This window comes from Dermacentor albipictus, chromosome 1 (assembly GCF_038994185.2).
Source record: "Dermacentor albipictus isolate Rhodes 1998 colony chromosome 1, USDA_Dalb.pri_finalv2, whole genome shotgun sequence".
NCBI classification, from domain to species: domain Eukaryota; kingdom Metazoa; phylum Arthropoda; class Arachnida; order Ixodida; family Ixodidae; genus Dermacentor; species Dermacentor albipictus.
The window spans coordinates 204,033,202-204,049,471 of record NC_091821.1 but is presented as its reverse complement, the minus strand read 5'-3'; the positions used below and the strand labels follow the sequence as shown (position 1 = coordinate 204,049,471).

The 16,270-nt window shown below is 47.3% G+C and overlaps 1 protein-coding gene across 2 annotated transcripts in view; it reads right to left on the bottom strand.

Moving 5' to 3' along the window:
- Positions 1 to 13,304: 13,304 nt before the first annotated feature.
- LOC135896929 (zinc finger protein 236-like) overlaps positions 13,305 to 16,270 on the bottom strand; it is a 159,735-nt gene continuing 156,769 nt past the window's right edge. The window contains exon 23 of one of the 2 annotated variants that reach the window (XM_070530766.1): positions 13,305 to 13,366. In XM_070530766.1, coding sequence (XP_070386867.1) covers positions 13,320 to 13,366 — 47 coding nt within the window. In that variant the 3' untranslated portion in view covers positions 13,305 to 13,319. The remainder of the gene's footprint in view (positions 13,367 to 16,270) is intronic. The other variant, XM_070530768.1, reaches the window with a different exon arrangement.

Sequence of the window (16,270 nt, the reverse complement as noted above, 5' to 3'; positions counted from 1 at the left end):
ACTGGCGGACAGCCCAACCGACTCTTGAACAATGCAGCAGGCTTTACTCGAGTTAGACAACTCGCACTCTTGCGAACTGCCCTCTACTGCATTGCCCAGCTCACGCTGTGCATCGGCACACAACCCGTCGGTATCGATCGCTGTCTCACGCGCACAGTCCGAATGATTAACAACGGAATCATCCCTATCTAGGCTATCTAGACTGGCGGAGAGCCGCACCGATCCCTGAACAATGCAGTTGTTCTCTCGTGAACTACGGAGCTCGCCATCCCGAGAACTACTCTCAACTGCATCGTCCAGTTCGCACTTCACTTCTGCACGCAGATTTGGCTCTACATGGGTGCTCGCGTCTGTCGGGTCAGCAGTACCCTTTTCTTCGCTAGCAACCTCGCTAACATTACAAGCGACGCACACGCGCGGTAACTGTGCCAATTTGTTCGCAGCTGGCCTAGCTGTCTCTACAGTCATCTGTTGGCACAGCACCTCGTCGCTCTCCTTGCGGCCTTTAACGGCCTCTGTTGCCACTAAGGCATCGTTAGCAGCTAGCCTTTTCCCTTCACTTATGAATCTGCAGCCAATCTCACAGGCACTACTCTTCTCGTCGGCTTTTGGCGAAAATCCGCTCGATGCTGCCTCATTCTTTCGCTCTGTACTACCTACAGAAATCTCAGACAGCCGTTGTCTCTGTGCCATTAACTGATCACAATACTGTATCTCTTTGATATATGCTGCCTTCTCTCTCTCATACTTTTGCTCACGCTCACGTTCCTGATACTCACGTTCGCGTTCATTCTCACGTTCGTGACGCTCACACCCAAGAGTAAGTTCTTGAAGCTCATGCTTCCGTTCATTCTCGCGTTCTTGACGCTTACGCTCACTCTCACGTTCACGACGCTCACGCACGCTGTTAGATATGGGGCTGTTTCCTGTGCCTTCTTCGAGTTCCCCAGACCACATCGAATCGCACAGCTAATTGAGAAGCGCAGAAAACACGGAAAGCACATTCCAGAGGAGCACCCGAGCAAACAAGTTGAAGGCCACAAGTTCACGTGCAAACAAGTTCGTACGCCGCCGGTGGAGCTATTCGATGCTTGAGTTTTCCAGAAAATGAAGGGATAGCCCGGCATTGTTGCAAGGAAAGTGGGTCCCGAAACAAGACGGCTGCGATGTACCGGGAAGGCCTGGCAGCGTCGCCCCCACCTGGCTTTTGTGACGGCGAGTTGCTAGTCAGCAAGGCAAGGGGGATCAAGCGATCAAGGAAGGGGGACCAAGCGGCGACTCTCTCCGCCTGGTGTGGCACCGCGGCACGGGCGCCAACCATTGGCCAAAAATGGCGTCATCTGAGCGGACTCTCCCATTGACCAAACATGACGCGACTTCCAGTCCTCGAAGGGTTTAAAAGAAGCATTCCAGAGAGCCCAGAGCATTCCCTGATTGACCTCTCTCGAACTTCTTGCCGCGGGCCGTAGCGTCCGAGTTGCTGCCGGCCCGTAATGTCTGTACGACTGTTCATTGACTCTCACCTCTCTGTATATAATGTAAAATAAACCCTCCCAAGTTTGGTTTTCATTCCGAAGTCCGTCCTCAACCCCTACATCTGGTTGGCAGCGGTGAGATCGCCTCCGAATGCATAAGCTGGTGGCAGCGCTACGGATCAACCTTCGTCGAGAGAGATCCTACGGAACCGGGAAGAGCGAAGAAGAGAGAGCCTTCGTCGAAAGAGGTCCGAAGAAACTGGGAGTAGCGAAGAAGAGCGAGCCTTCGACCCAGGGAGTCCGGAGGAACAGGGAACAGCGGACAAATGAACCGGATGGCAGGGTGCTGCAACCGTAAGTGAGCGCGTGGTTTTTTTCCTTTCGATTCGCCAGACTCAAATGTGGTGTGTTCATTTTGATAGTTCTGGGAATCGGGAGTTTGTTGCATTGTGTGTTTGCACAAATTAATTAAGGAAAACAGTTCTAACCACGTAGCAGCTCGGCGTCCTCCTTACAGAATTTGTCGAGGGATCAAATACATAAATAATAACTGCATTGCAATTGATGCTGCAAACGAATTTTCGAATGCTACACACTGTCAAGACAAGTGAAATATGTATTTTTTCATAAAAGAATATACTCGTATGTCCCAAAAATTGTGCCCAAAATAACTAATATCAATGCTTTTATGTTTTTTGTCTATTTAATAAACAACGAAAATATTACACGAACTTTAGAACTATATCAGTTCGAAACCAGCAAAGCAGTGCATGCCGCTGATATGAAAAATGTCGTGAAATGAAGAAGTTGAGGACAAATATTTTAATGAAACTTTGTCATTCAAGAACCTTGTTTACATTTTTGTACAGATGCAACAGTCAGGAAAAAATATAAATGACGCTGTCCTTCGTTCCAATGTATTGCGCAAAGGAGCTGTCACCGCACGTGTATTGTAATTGCGCCGAAATTATAGTTGCAACAAAGAGCACATATAAAAAGCAGGAGCTCTGCAAAACATACGAAGGCGAGTCAAATGAACGTGAGCCAATGCGAATATGACAAACGGGGCACTTCAGTTCAAAGTAGTCTCCATGAGCATTGAGACATTTGTCCCACGTACTAACGAGTCGCGTGATTCTCGTGTCATAAAGCTTCTTGGGTTGCTGCTTCAAAAAGTATGTAACTGACTCCTTCACGTCATCGTCTGGCACGAATCTGATTCCGTTGAGCTGTTTTTTTCGATTGCCCAAAATTGTGGAAGTCGTAGAGCGGCAGGTCTGGGCTGTTTGACGGCTGTTGCAGCGTTTCGCACTTGAACTTTGCCAGTTTGTGGGATCGCGGATCCCCGCACAAGCACGGTTCTCAGTGACTCTAAACAAGCCATCCAAAATTTCTCAAAAGACTCACTCTGTCTCCCCGCCGCGCACATCCTCCGCGGTTGCACTCTCGATCGACAGAACTATAAGCTTAGTGTGGGTACCTGCTCACGCGGGGAACTCTGGGAACGAAGGGGTCGACCGTTTAGCCCGAGGCCTAACTAACCGGGAGGCCGGCCCCTCGAACCCAGATGCGCTCGCAGAGGCCCCCAAATCCTATGCTGATATTACCAACTTCTACAAGGAGACGAGACGCGTGTACCCGCCTCCCCACCCCGACCTCGATCGAGCGCAAGCCACCATGCTTCACAGACTGCAGACGGATTCAATCCTCAGTCATTCTAGGCTTTATCTAATCACTGGAGGGGATTACGACCCCGTCTGTACTAAGTGTGACAATGAAGTGTTCGCCACTCGGGCACACAATCTCTGGGGATGCGAGGGTAACCCTCCCCCACAATCATTACTGCCAGCTCCCTCCGAGGAGGGTTGGAACCAGCTGCTGACAAGAGCAGACAGAAAACGCAACTCGCACTCGTCTCGTGGGTCCAAGACGTCGCCCCCACCTGGGAGCCACACTAGGCCTACCTGTCCCAACTAAATTCCTACCCTACAGTGGCAAATAAAGTTGTTTCTCTCTCTTGTGTTAGCCACATCAACAACGCGGGGATGGGCATTGTCGTGGAGCAAGATGACCCCATTCGTATATTTTCCACGTCGTTTGTTCTTGATTGCGACACGCAGCCGATCCGGCGTTTCACAACATCGGAAACGATTGATAGTGTCTCCAGGTTTAGCAAATTCGATCCAGTAATGGCGATCCAGTTCAGTAATGGCCTCTGACGATCGAAAAAAATAGTCAACAACACCTTTCCGGCGGAAATGACGGCCTCTTCCAAGAAGATTTTTCGGGGCGGTGAATTCGAATGTTTTCACTAGCTGTAAGCAGTGCCGTTGTGTTTCAGGCTCGTAATAGTGGCGCCAGGATTCGTCCCCGGTCACAATTTCAGACAAGAAGTCGTCACCCTCATTGTGATACCGGATCATATGAGTCAAGGCAGCGCCGAACCTCTCCGTCTTCTGGCAGTGGTTCAAAATCTTGCGCATCCATTGCGCACAGAAAAGCCGATAACGGAGATGTTCATGAGTTATGGTGTGAACCGAATGATGACTGAGCTCGCACTCTCTGTCAGTTCATTGATGCTTATCCTCCATTCTTGTCTAATCAGCTCATTAGCCTTTGCAATACGTTGGGGCTGATTGCACGGTGGCTTTGGCCCGGTCTTGGATCGTCTTTGCAACTTTCACGTCCTTCTTTAAACCATTTGCTCCAATTAATGCTTCACAGTGGCCAATGAAATGCAATGTTCAACGTACACGGCAGCCATGCGGCGACTAATATCGTTTTTGGAAACACCTTCAGCTATCAAAAACCTGACGACACCACGCAGTTCAACTTTTGGAGCGTCCATTATGTCCCGCAACCATGTTCAACCAAGTGTATGAGAGCATTAAAGAGCATTTATCCTCACACCTGCGTGTCGGTTTTCGAAGTGCGAGATGCCTGTGTGCTACGCGCATGCCTCGCAGATAATGAACCGAACCAGTATTGCGCGGGGTGGGTTTACTCACTTTCATTTGACTCGCCCTCGTATACTAGAAATGAGAAGATACGATGGAATATACCAATGCGAAGATACAGCTTGACCAAGGGCAAAAAAAGTGTCACTGGAAACAAAGTTTACTGCACGTATACACAAAACCTCACTACAAGATATTTAAATATACGTATAAGTCTCCAATAATTCTACACATCTAAGAAAGTCACGGTATATAACGCGTCAAACAAGACAAATAAATATTATGCAAAAAAGAGGTGAGGCGTGCAGACAGGAGACAAGATGTAGGGAAGTGGACAACACGAACGCCGGCTATCAACTGAAGGGAGCACTGAGGCGAAAAAAGAAAGAAGACACAAAACTCATCTGTGCAAGCTGGTCAGGAATGGTATCACCACGTGTCAGTCGGGTACATGTGCCGGTCTACGTGAGAGATAACTGTTAAGGCACTTAATCTCTTCCTTATGTAAAATAATCGAAGGCTGGCTCACGCACGCACTTCCACCATTATAGATATGCCATGCTTCTACCATAAGACGCGTATCTTCATTCTTATGCCTGTACAATATCGCGCATTCATCTAACTCTGGCGTGCAGTTACAATCTTGGCAATGTAGCGAAAGATTAGAAGGCGATCCGCCGGTTAACTACCTTTTATGTTCCATTAGCCTCTGATTGATACAACGTCCTGTTTGCCCCACGCAGAACTGGCCACAGCTAAGGGGAATTTTATGAACCACACCCATACGACAGTCAGTAAAACTGTTGTTCTTATTGTGCGTCACTGGCCAAATATCTGTGTTCTTTTTTTGCCTTTTACCTGCTCCTTTTTCCTCTGTACGGCAGCGCATATCTTACCTATAGCTTATTACTTTTACTTATTACTTAGTACTCCCCAAGATCTTCGAAGCGTTGCTAAACTTTCAATCCAAGCATTCCAAAGTAGTCAAAAATGCAATTGCCATGTCATGCCTTAAGTCTTCTCTCACCAGATCCTGCATACACAAAATGAGCGCCAGTTTTAATGTGCAGGTCCGGCGCCTATAAGCAAGTTATCCTAGTACAGCAGTGGCCACAGCGGCTGAGCGCCTAAAGAAGTCGGTTTCGAGGGGGACGGACATGATCACAGAAAGCAGTAATAGCAAAAAAAGAGTAGCGACTATCCCGTACATTCATTCAGTGTCGCACAGGCTTAAAAAAGTAGCAAGTAGATATGTTGTTAATGTTGCTTTCACTGCTCCCAATAAGCTAGCTAAGATATGCGCTGCCGTACAGAGGAAAAAGGAGCAGGTAAAAGGCAAAAAAAAAAAAGAACAGATACTTGTCCAGTGACGCCCAATAAGAACAACAACTGACTGTCGTATGGGTGTGGTTTATAAAATTCCCCTTAGCTGTGGCCAGTTCTACGTAGGGCAAACGGGACATTGTATCAATCAGAGGCTAATGTAACATAAAAGGTTGTTAACCGGTTAATCTTTCGCTACATTGCCAAGATTCTAACTGCACGCCAGAGTTAGCTGAATGCGCGATATTGTACAGGCATAAGAATGAAGATACGCGTCTTATGGTAGAGACATGGCATATCTATAATGGTGGAAGTGCGTGCGTGAGTCAGCCTTCGATTACTTTACACAAGGAAGAGATTAAGTGCCTTAACTTTGATTTAATTTATCAGAGACTTAACTTAGTTATCTCTCACGTAGACCGGCACATGTAGTGCCCTACTGACACGTGGTGATACCATTCCTGGGCTTGCGCAGATGAGTTTTGTGTCTCTTTTTTTTTTTCGCCTCAGTGCTCCCTTCAGTTGATAGTCGGCGTTCGTGTTGTCCACTTCTCTACTCTTGTGTCCTGTCTACACGCCTCACCTCTTTTTTTGCATAATTGTCTTGTTTCTTCCTTTCTATGTTGCGCTAAACCAGTTTTAGAATGCAATACCAACTCGCCCAATCCTCAACCCTAGTGTACCTCTAGCCGCCAACTTGTGACGCTAAGTTCAGCACTACCGCGCCCCGCGACTTCTGCAACAATGCAGTCAGAACTTTCCCTCTGACGTTACGCCGAACAGACTTTCTCGCGCCTGCGGCGCTGGTACTGGCCGGGTCAGTCATCATTACCGGCGGCCTTTCAGCCACTTGAGGTTCAACCGCGATTGCTAAGGCGCTCTGCCTTCGAGATTTTCAATATATGCGGCCCGGGCACCACTACGGTCGTTACTGATCTCACAGAAACATCTATGATGTTACTTACAAGGTACATCGGCGTAACGCGCAAGAAAGCTACGATCCACCACCACTTAGCTGGCTGCTTCACCTACTTCACCGCGCCAGCAGCCAGCATCCGAGCGTAAACAAATTCGACCCCACTCCGCTTGCCGGCATGCCTAGGGACACACGCCTACAACACGCACTAACTAACCTCCTGCGTAGCACCTAGGCAGGGTCATATGGAGCAAAAGCCCCCAGACTTTCTCTCGCGCCCGCTCTTACTGGCGCCTGGGCACAAACAACGTACTGGCGATCCCTCAAATGAACATCTCGTGACACCGCGAAGTTGAATGGTGTTTTACCACATATTGTTGAAGCACCGTAAACTTTGTGTGCTCGACCCGAACGCACGAGAAAAACAGCGAAAACAGGTATGTACTACTTCTGATTGTTAATATGTAGGCTAAAACAAACTGTAATATAAATTTAATCAAGTCATCTCTGTTGAAGGTTATAGAAAGGAAACTAAAATGTTGATACTTCGCGGAGTAACTTTGTGACACGCCAACTGTCACAAAGTTACCCGACTCGGTTTTTATTTTAATTATATGTTTTGTTGATTTTGCAGCATTTAAGAGAGATGAGGAATTATAAAAGGAAGCTTGGTGCATGGCCGTACCAAAATTATACCCAAGAAACGTTGAATAATGCCGTTCAGTTGGTCCTTTCAAAGAAATTGTCATTGAGGACAGCATCTGAAAGGTTTGTGAGTACTATTAAAACAACTTTCTTTTTCTTGTTTTTAGGCCCTTACCCATGCATTACCATTACCTATGTCTTATGTGTTTTGTTTTTCCTCTTAGGTTCAATATTCATCGGAAAACCTTGTGGTTGAAGACCAAAGAGGCTCGGGGTTTAGTTGTTCGACCAGCTCAAAAAGGTGGTTGTCAACCTGTTTTTACAGAAGAGGAGCAGAGGTTGATTGCTCATGCAATCGCAATGTCTTCATTTGGCTTCCCAATGACAAAGTTTGTGGTGAAGGCGTATCTCTACCGAACGGGAAGAAAAGTGTCTGCTTTCAAAGATAACTTTCCCGGTAAGAAGTGGGCAAACTCATTCATGAAACGTCACAAGGATATCCTCTCTGAATGCGTGTCAAAAAACATCACATATGCAAGGGCCTCAACGGATGCAGAAGTAATTGACACGTTTTTTGGCCATCTGGAGAAAGAGCTAGATGGTATTCCGGACGAAAACATTTGGAACTACGACGAAACAAATGTACAGGATGATCCAGGGAGCCAAAAAGTGGTAACTAGAAGAGGAGCCGAGTATCCAGAAAAAATTCAATGCATCAAAAGCCTGTACTTTGATTATGGTTAGTGGAAGTGCTGTGAGAGAGTTGGCTCCACTTTACATCAATTACAAAGCAGAAAAGCTTTGGTCGACGTGGACAGAAAATGGACCAGAGCGGGCCCGGTATAATCGAACGAAATCTGGTTGATTTGATCCAACTTTTCGAAGACTGGTTCATGTCACCTATGCTCCCCATATTGAAAAAGCAAGATGGTCCAAAAGCTCTAATCAGGGACAATTTGAGTTGCCACATTAGCCTCGAAGTGCGTAGTCTGTGTGAAGAAAATAATGTAAAGTTCATCGCGCTACCACCGAATGCGACTCGTCTACTGCAGCCTCTCGATGTCACCGTTTTTCATAGCCTAGAAATAATTTGGCATTCACTTTTGGCGGAATGGAAAGAGTCAACCTCTGGAAGCCGCTGTACATCCATGCCAAAAGACAAATTGCCCGGTCTACTAAAAAAAATGACAATCAAATTGGAGGAAAGTATTACAACAAACCTGAAGTCAGGATTCTGGAAGACCGGGATTTTCCCCCAGACAAGACCGAGGTTCTCCAACGGCTTCCTAAATCAGTCCTCGAGAAAAGCTTGAAATCCATGACAGACGTTGTAGGGGACGTCTTTTTGGAGGAATTAAGAAAAGAGGTGACTGGAAAGCGGGCCACCAAGAGGAGGAAGATGCTCAACATCCCAGTGGGGAAAAGCATATCGGTTGCTGAAGTAGAAGAAGCCAGCAGGATGGGAAAATCGACAACCGGAAAGAAGGGCAGCTCTTCCTCCGGTATCAGAGCTAGACGACCTCGGAAGGTCTTCTCTTGAATAATAATAATATATAATATTTGGGGTTTTACATGCCAAAACCACTTTCTGATTATGAGGCACGCCGTAGTGGAGGACTCCGGAAATTTTGACTACCTGGGGTTCTTTAACGTGCACCTAAATCTAAGCACACGGGTGTTTTCGCATTTCGCCCCCATCGAAATGCGGCCGCCGTGGCCGGGATTCGATCCCACGACTTCGTGCTCAGCAGCCCAACACCATAGCCACTGAGCAACCACGGCGGGTGGTCTTCTCTTGAGGACGACAGCGCAGAAGAAATCAGTGACAGCGAATCGTCTTCAGATGGTCAGCACGGTGACAACAAAAGGTGGTTGGAAGCAGATACAAGTGATTCCGAGGTACTCTCCGGAAGTCTTCACAACCTATTGCAAACGGACACTCAGACCACTTCCGCGATTTCAAATACTAGCAACGTCCCGAGGGTCCGCGATGCGGGTTCCGGAGAAAGCACCCTCTAGGGGGATGACCTTGTTGTAGCAAACTTCAAAGGACAACTTTTCTCGGGAAGAGTGATGGAAGTCAAACTTGAGGGGTACATCGTCAGCACTATGGAGAGGACCAAAAAGAATTGGAGATGGACGGACCGCGAAAACACTATGTTGTACTCAAAAGAAACTTTGTGCACAATTGAATCCCTTAGGCCGGTAGGCAAGCGAGGCATCTTTGAGGTAAAAGATCTTCATTGAGGAAGTACATGTATGAATAATTTGTAATACAATTGTAACGTTGCCAGAGCAGAAACCAATTGTAGATAACGCAAATAAACTTTTGATGGGGTAACTTTATGCCAGCCCTTTTTTTTCCATTCATATTCAGCTAAAAACAACATTGTCACAAAGTTGCCCCACACGATGGGGCCACTTTGTGACAGCTTTTAACCTAAATATAGGCGTTTGTATTAAAGATGCGGATTTGTAGAACATACCGTCACGTGAGGGAAGGTTTTAGCAACGTTATGCCAGATTTATTCGCCTTTATGTTGATAATTGTTCAGCGAGAGAATGAAAACGTACGAAATCTGTCACTAAGTAACCCCATTTTACGCTAATGTTGCTGTGTGTGTTCGTTGTTCGTGTGAAATGCTGCTCATATACTTGCTTCATGTCAAAGTCTTACATAAACATGTAGGAGCTAGAGGTTGCTGAGACTGCATGTAGCTTATCCAATATAGTAGAAAAAAAAAACTTATCATACTCGTATTTCGACCATATGGCATACTAAAATCACATGGTGATCGAGATAAAAAAGCAGGGTAAAAATGCAGCACAATGTACGATGGTAGCATGCAGCACAAATATGATACGTCTCTTTAACAAAAGTGTAGCGTACGAGATGTCTAGTATCTCTCATACAGTGCCCCAAGCCTGAAGAAGCATGCATAGTTAGGCAGATCTCGGAAGAAAGCGTGACCAACTGCATGGCGTCGCTTTATGTAGATGCCAGCTAAAGTCTAGTCTGCCCATTGTTTTATCGATTTTTTTCCCATGCGAGCATTCTGAAAACTCTAGTAGGCATGCAGCTGTATGGTGCTCACCCAAGAAGGTTACAAATGTAAAATATGTATAACCATGATATAACCTCCTTGTGCTCCCCCTAGCAAAAATCCCAATACACATTTGTATTAGTCTAAATAATAAAGCGTTCATTTGTGGCGATGCTTTTTTGGCATCGCCATTCAGTATACAAGTGGATGTGACCTCGAAGGTGCCTGGAGTGAGGAGAGACGTGTGGCATGACCTCTTGGATATGGATGATGCGAGAAACTAGGCAAGGCCAGAGCATTGACTGTCCTGTTGTGTGGCCTCAGTCCAATTTTCCCAAGTGGCGTTGTGGGAGATGTGGTAGAATTTCTTCAGTAGAATGGTGATGAACGTGCTCAGGGGCAGATCCAATAAGTGTGGAGAGTGTCAGGGTAACCCCCATATGCCATTCTGAAGCAACTTCAACCTTACCTAGAATCCAGCGACTTCTTTCACAAAACAATGTTTGGATTCCAGCCCAACCTTTCTACCCATGACATCCTTCTTTAGCTGAAGGAACAAATCCTTGAACACATCTCTCCACACAACATCGGAGCGATCCTAGCATTCAACCTCAAAGGCACTTTCGACAATTTGGCTCACCATACCGTCCTTACAAACCTAAGTCTCACCAACTGCGATCATAATACTTACAATTACAAACGCACCTTTCTAAGCAACTGCATGGCCACAATAGGCATCGACTCGCTCAGAACCCCGACGTTACCGACTCACAACAAAGGATCCCCACAAGGTGCTATTCTGTCACCCACCCTTTTCAACATTGCTATGATGAAATTACCTGACACAGTCAATGCAATACCAAGATTCAGGTATGCAATATATGCCGGTGATATCAGTATCTGGACCACCACTGGTTCCAAAGGAATGAAACAATACGCTCTCCAACAAACGACCGACGTCGTCCAGCAATATGCACCGACGTCGTCCAGCAATATGCAAAAACAAGTGGTCTCCAACGCTCCCTCGAGAAGTCAGAACTATTAGTCATTTGACAGAAATCGCAAAGAAAACTCAATGAAATACGTTGTTCATGATGTAAACAACTTATTGCCTAAATTAGTGGCTACAAATATTCAGGGATGCCTTAATTTCTGCAGTCGTTAGTTGGACTTTATTAGGCAGGTGGTGTAGCATATTTATAATTTCTCTAGCGTGCAGTTCATGATCTGGTCAAACATCTCCTTTAGTTTTCAGGTTGTCAAGGGCTCGCCGTGTCATAGAAAATGCTTTCGGGATATTGGTGAACTACTTCCGGTGTTTGCACAGTCATCAATGCATCTCCAGAGAGAGTGACTGCCATCGTCAGTGTGGCATGTCTGCTGCACAACTTTCTTGGCAACAATGTCGTCACAACGCCAGACTTAAGTGTCGAAACAAGCCCTGTTGGGTAACTGCTGTCCGAGCAACCAGCGTCGCATGGTAGAATTGGTGCCGTTGTGCTGTAGTGCGTGGTAAGCTTTGTTCGTTCTTCAATGACATCAATTTGCCCACTTGGATGTGAGCATCTACAGAAAACTTCGGAAGTGAATGCAACTGTCAACACTGAAATGGAATGTACATTTTAGTTCTCCTGTATTTTATTAAACTTGCATGTATCGTTTCATAACCTTCAGCATTTACACTTGGCATGACAGATGCCTTGGTTTGGGTATCGCCTGCATGGTCACAGCGACAAGCTTGCCAAAGTGTTCACAAGCATCATGGAACAGCGCAGGTTGTGCTGGCTCCATGTTTACAGTTATTTTCTCGAGCACCTTTTGTCGCTGCAACCATATTTCTTCAGGTGGCAAAAGGGCATTGCAATTTCTCTCTCTTTTTTTTTTTCGGGTTGGTACTTTATTTAACATGGATGTACTTGGTGGTGCGAAGAGGTTGGTGTTGGATTCATTCTCTCTCTCCATGGTGCAGCCTTCATCATCTGGGACAGCCTCGTCCACTGCAGCGCCGCCTCTTGCGTCTCAGCAGCGACATGCCACAGGAAGCTGTAACAAAGGGGTTAAGACACAAATAAATTGCAAAAGAACAAAATGTCTTGCCTGCAGCAAAAACAAAACATTTTACTGCAATTACATTAATGCTTGGCAGGACCAAATTCATTCTCGTAATGCGTAATATTGGATGCATCCGAATGTGGCTACAAAACGTGCAGTCATTATTGAACACAACTGAATCGCCCTTCTGGGCACAAGGTGCATCTTGAAATATTTAATATTTCAGAAGATTGGCAACAAGTTGCTTCTTAAAACATACCATTTCTGGCTCGGCCATCTTTTGCCGAGGTTGGCCCATTAAAGAGCGGCGTACTTCAGTTTTCACAGCATCAAGGAATTTCAACGCCTTGAAGAATTTCCATCGGCCTACATAGACGTCGCTGGCGAGTTGGCCGCTCTTAGTCTGCTCCATTTTTTTTCCACTACAACCGGCACATTCTCCTCTTATTATCAAAAAAACTTTTCAGCGCCTCTGCAGTAAAGTACAGTAATTAATAACACTCGCGTGGCATCATGCATTGCTACTGAACACTCTGTTGTCACTATTCTGGTTGAATCACTTCTTGCAGCCTGGGCATCTATATTGTAGTGATGCTTTTACCCATATTGCCTCTTCATATTTTTCATGCTTCGTAAGTGGTCAAAGTGACGCTACACCCACAAGTGGGCGATGCACGACTAGAAAGACTTATGATAGAGCAGAAGCACTGCTGCAAAATAAGGCCCCTGTATTGTTTTCAATGTCTGCCACGGAACAGCAAATGCATTGTCTCAAGTTGCTGTAATATCGTATTGCTTTCCCAGGCACTGGAATATGTCAAAGTACTTACCGAGGCTGTATGACCCATAGGTTGGCCAATTCTCCTTCATCTCTTCGATGATCTGTTCCCAGATTGATTGTTTCTTTTCAGTGTCCACATAATCTGCATGGCTGAGGTTCCACAATGGAGGAAACTTTTCCACGATGTGGATGAAATAAAAGGCAGCATCATTGCACACATTCATTGTTAATTAGAAGCTGTATAAATGTCGAATGTCACTGCGAATGACATGAAGTATGAAGCACTGAGATCAACTGAACCATATGCCAACAAACAAACGACTAATGCTGATTGCCATGTGGCTGCCCTCGAGCAGGAGAGAAGTGTACTCGTTGCCAGACACTGCATATTTATAAGTCATAGCTGCAGCTTTACCCTGCCAGAATTCGGATGTGAAAAGGAGGTTGGCATTATCCATTGAGGAAGGAAAATGGTAGGAGGGAGCATATTGCAATGCGACTGAAGCCGACCTGGTGGCCCGACACGTGATCGCAGGTCAAAGTTTGCGGTTAGTTTTAGTGTTCCCACTCTGCAGACAGAGCCAGGGCAAGGCAGCTGAACAAGCGCGCACCGAATAAAAACCGGCAAATCTTGATTCTTCGTCCATGATCTTGATGCAAGAAGTCATGTGTTCGGCCACCACTGTGGCTTCACGGAGTGTTCGCTTACCAAGGCTATTATGACATTATGCTCCCTCCTATATTTTTCCTTCCTCCATAGCATTATCCGTCTGCGCAGCTCACGGACAAGGCGCGGACGAAGCAAATTGCTGATCTGGGGTCACGTGACACGCCGTCCAACGCTGCAAATCTGGATTTGATCCATTGTCTGGATGCACCATAAGCCGCATCCGCATCCTCAGCCTCCACATACAACAGGACAGCCAAGGTGAAGACACCATCCAATGTCTCAAGCAGACCACTTTCCAAATTATGCATACGGTCAGCCACATCACCACCAAACAATATGGACTGAAAGACGACATAACACAGCTCATACAGGCCCTGATAATCAGCCACATCGCCCTACACTGCCCCGTACCTACCCCTCACTCCCAAAGAGAATAATCAAATAGACATACTTCTGAGGAAAGCATATAAGCAAGCGCTCAGCCTACCACCGGGAACAGCCACACTCAAGCTTGAAGCCCTAGGAGTCCATAACACAATGAGAGAAATCATAGATGAGGCGCAAAGAATCGCACAGCTGGAGAGGCTGTCGAACACTGTAACAGGAAGACGAATCCTAGACTTGCACGGAATTAGATATCACGAGGCGCGTGGACTGAAGGAATCACTGCTACCAGAAGTCAGAGACGCCATACAGCAGAAAACATGCCGAAGAATATGCACCTGGCGCATGACGCGCAAAGACGTATACGCAGAGCGGTAGCAATCCTCGAGAAGCATGGAAGACGAGAAGGCGTCCTCTCCGTCGATGCAGCCAGGTACCCGCTGCCAGTCTGTGACTGTGATGGCGACGAGGGACGTCGACCACCACCGCCGCTACAAGAGAATGTGCGAGACGAACCGCAGTTACCAGCACCACCATCACTACTACTATTACGACAAAAACAGCAGCAGCAGCAGCGGCAACATCGACACGGCGGGCTGACAGCGGTGGCGCCTGCCTTCTCCATGGCAGTCATAGATACAAAGGGAACGATCCGAGTCACGGCATCAGCAAGGCTGCCGTCGGCCGAAGCAGCAGAAGAGATGGCCACAGCCCTCGCGGTACTCCACGGAGATGCGGAGGATAACCTGATCATCAGCAACTCCAAATCAGCGATTCAGAACTACACCAAAGGTTGGGTGTCCGCGGATGTGGCGCGCATGATCAACGTCCGGGCAGGGGACTTCAGATCCGGCACGATTACAAACAAGTCCCTCAAGTGGTTCCCCGCGCACGTCAGGGAGCTTGGCAATAACAACAGCCGCGACAATAATGACAACAACAATGCTAACGGCCGAAGACGCACCTACACTCCACCCAACCACAACGAGCGCGCCCACCTCGTCACAAGGCAGCTTACCCGCCGCAACGCGGTCCCCCAGAGGGCAGTTGCTGCCGTTGTTGTGTGGGACCCCAGCGGAGGAGTGACGGCGACGGCGGCGGCCACCCGGCCTGGCGCGGCCACTGTAGTTACCAACAGAACACAAATCGCGGCAGATGAAGCTGGGGATCACGTGGATGCCGACTGCGATGCCAAGGAGTTTCTGGCAACGTAAAGAGAGGTGCTTGGCCACTATAGGAAAGAATGAAGAAAATATCCACAACCCCAAGGGTGCCTAGACAGGTCCCAGGCGGTCGACCTGAGATGGTTGCAGACGGGCACTTTCACCAACCCCTACCACCTGCACCGCCTGTGGCCCGGGCTGCACCCGTCGCCCGGCTGCCCGTGGTGCGAGCACGAACAGGCCGATATGGCCCATGTGCTTTGGGAATGCCAACGCCATGAGGAAGAAGAACAAGGAGGAAGGAAGAAGACAACATCAGGACCCTCTGAAGCGGGGCGCCTCAGTGAGAGATGGCAAGCCGCCCTCCTGAGCGAGGCACCTGAAGACCAGGAGTGGGCCGTCCAGTGGGCCAGGGCCGTTGCCGAGGATCTCGAAAGATTTTCCTCGGGTGATGGACCCCTGGCAGCCTAGCCCCGTGCACGAACATCAATAACCGTTGGACAAATAAAGTTTATTCCTATCCTATCCTATAGACGCCCACCTCACAAGCCAATAAGAACGAAAGAGCGGTCCTACTGCACCTAGGCTACCCTACACAGGGCAAAGGCCACAAACAAGCAATCTATCTGGCCCCCAACATCCGGGAGCACATCAAGCTAGCCCTTATCCCCCAGAAGCATGCACCCGGAACATGATGCCCCACCCTGGCCTGTTAAAAGGAGGGGAAAAGAGGGTGCAAATCGAATGTCATCATTAGTTCCATGTCCATGACAGCCTTTAATGTTGCTTTTGCCTACTATAGAAAAGGAAATTGTGCTGCCTGTCAGCTATGCTTCGATCATTCAGAATCAGTCAAAATA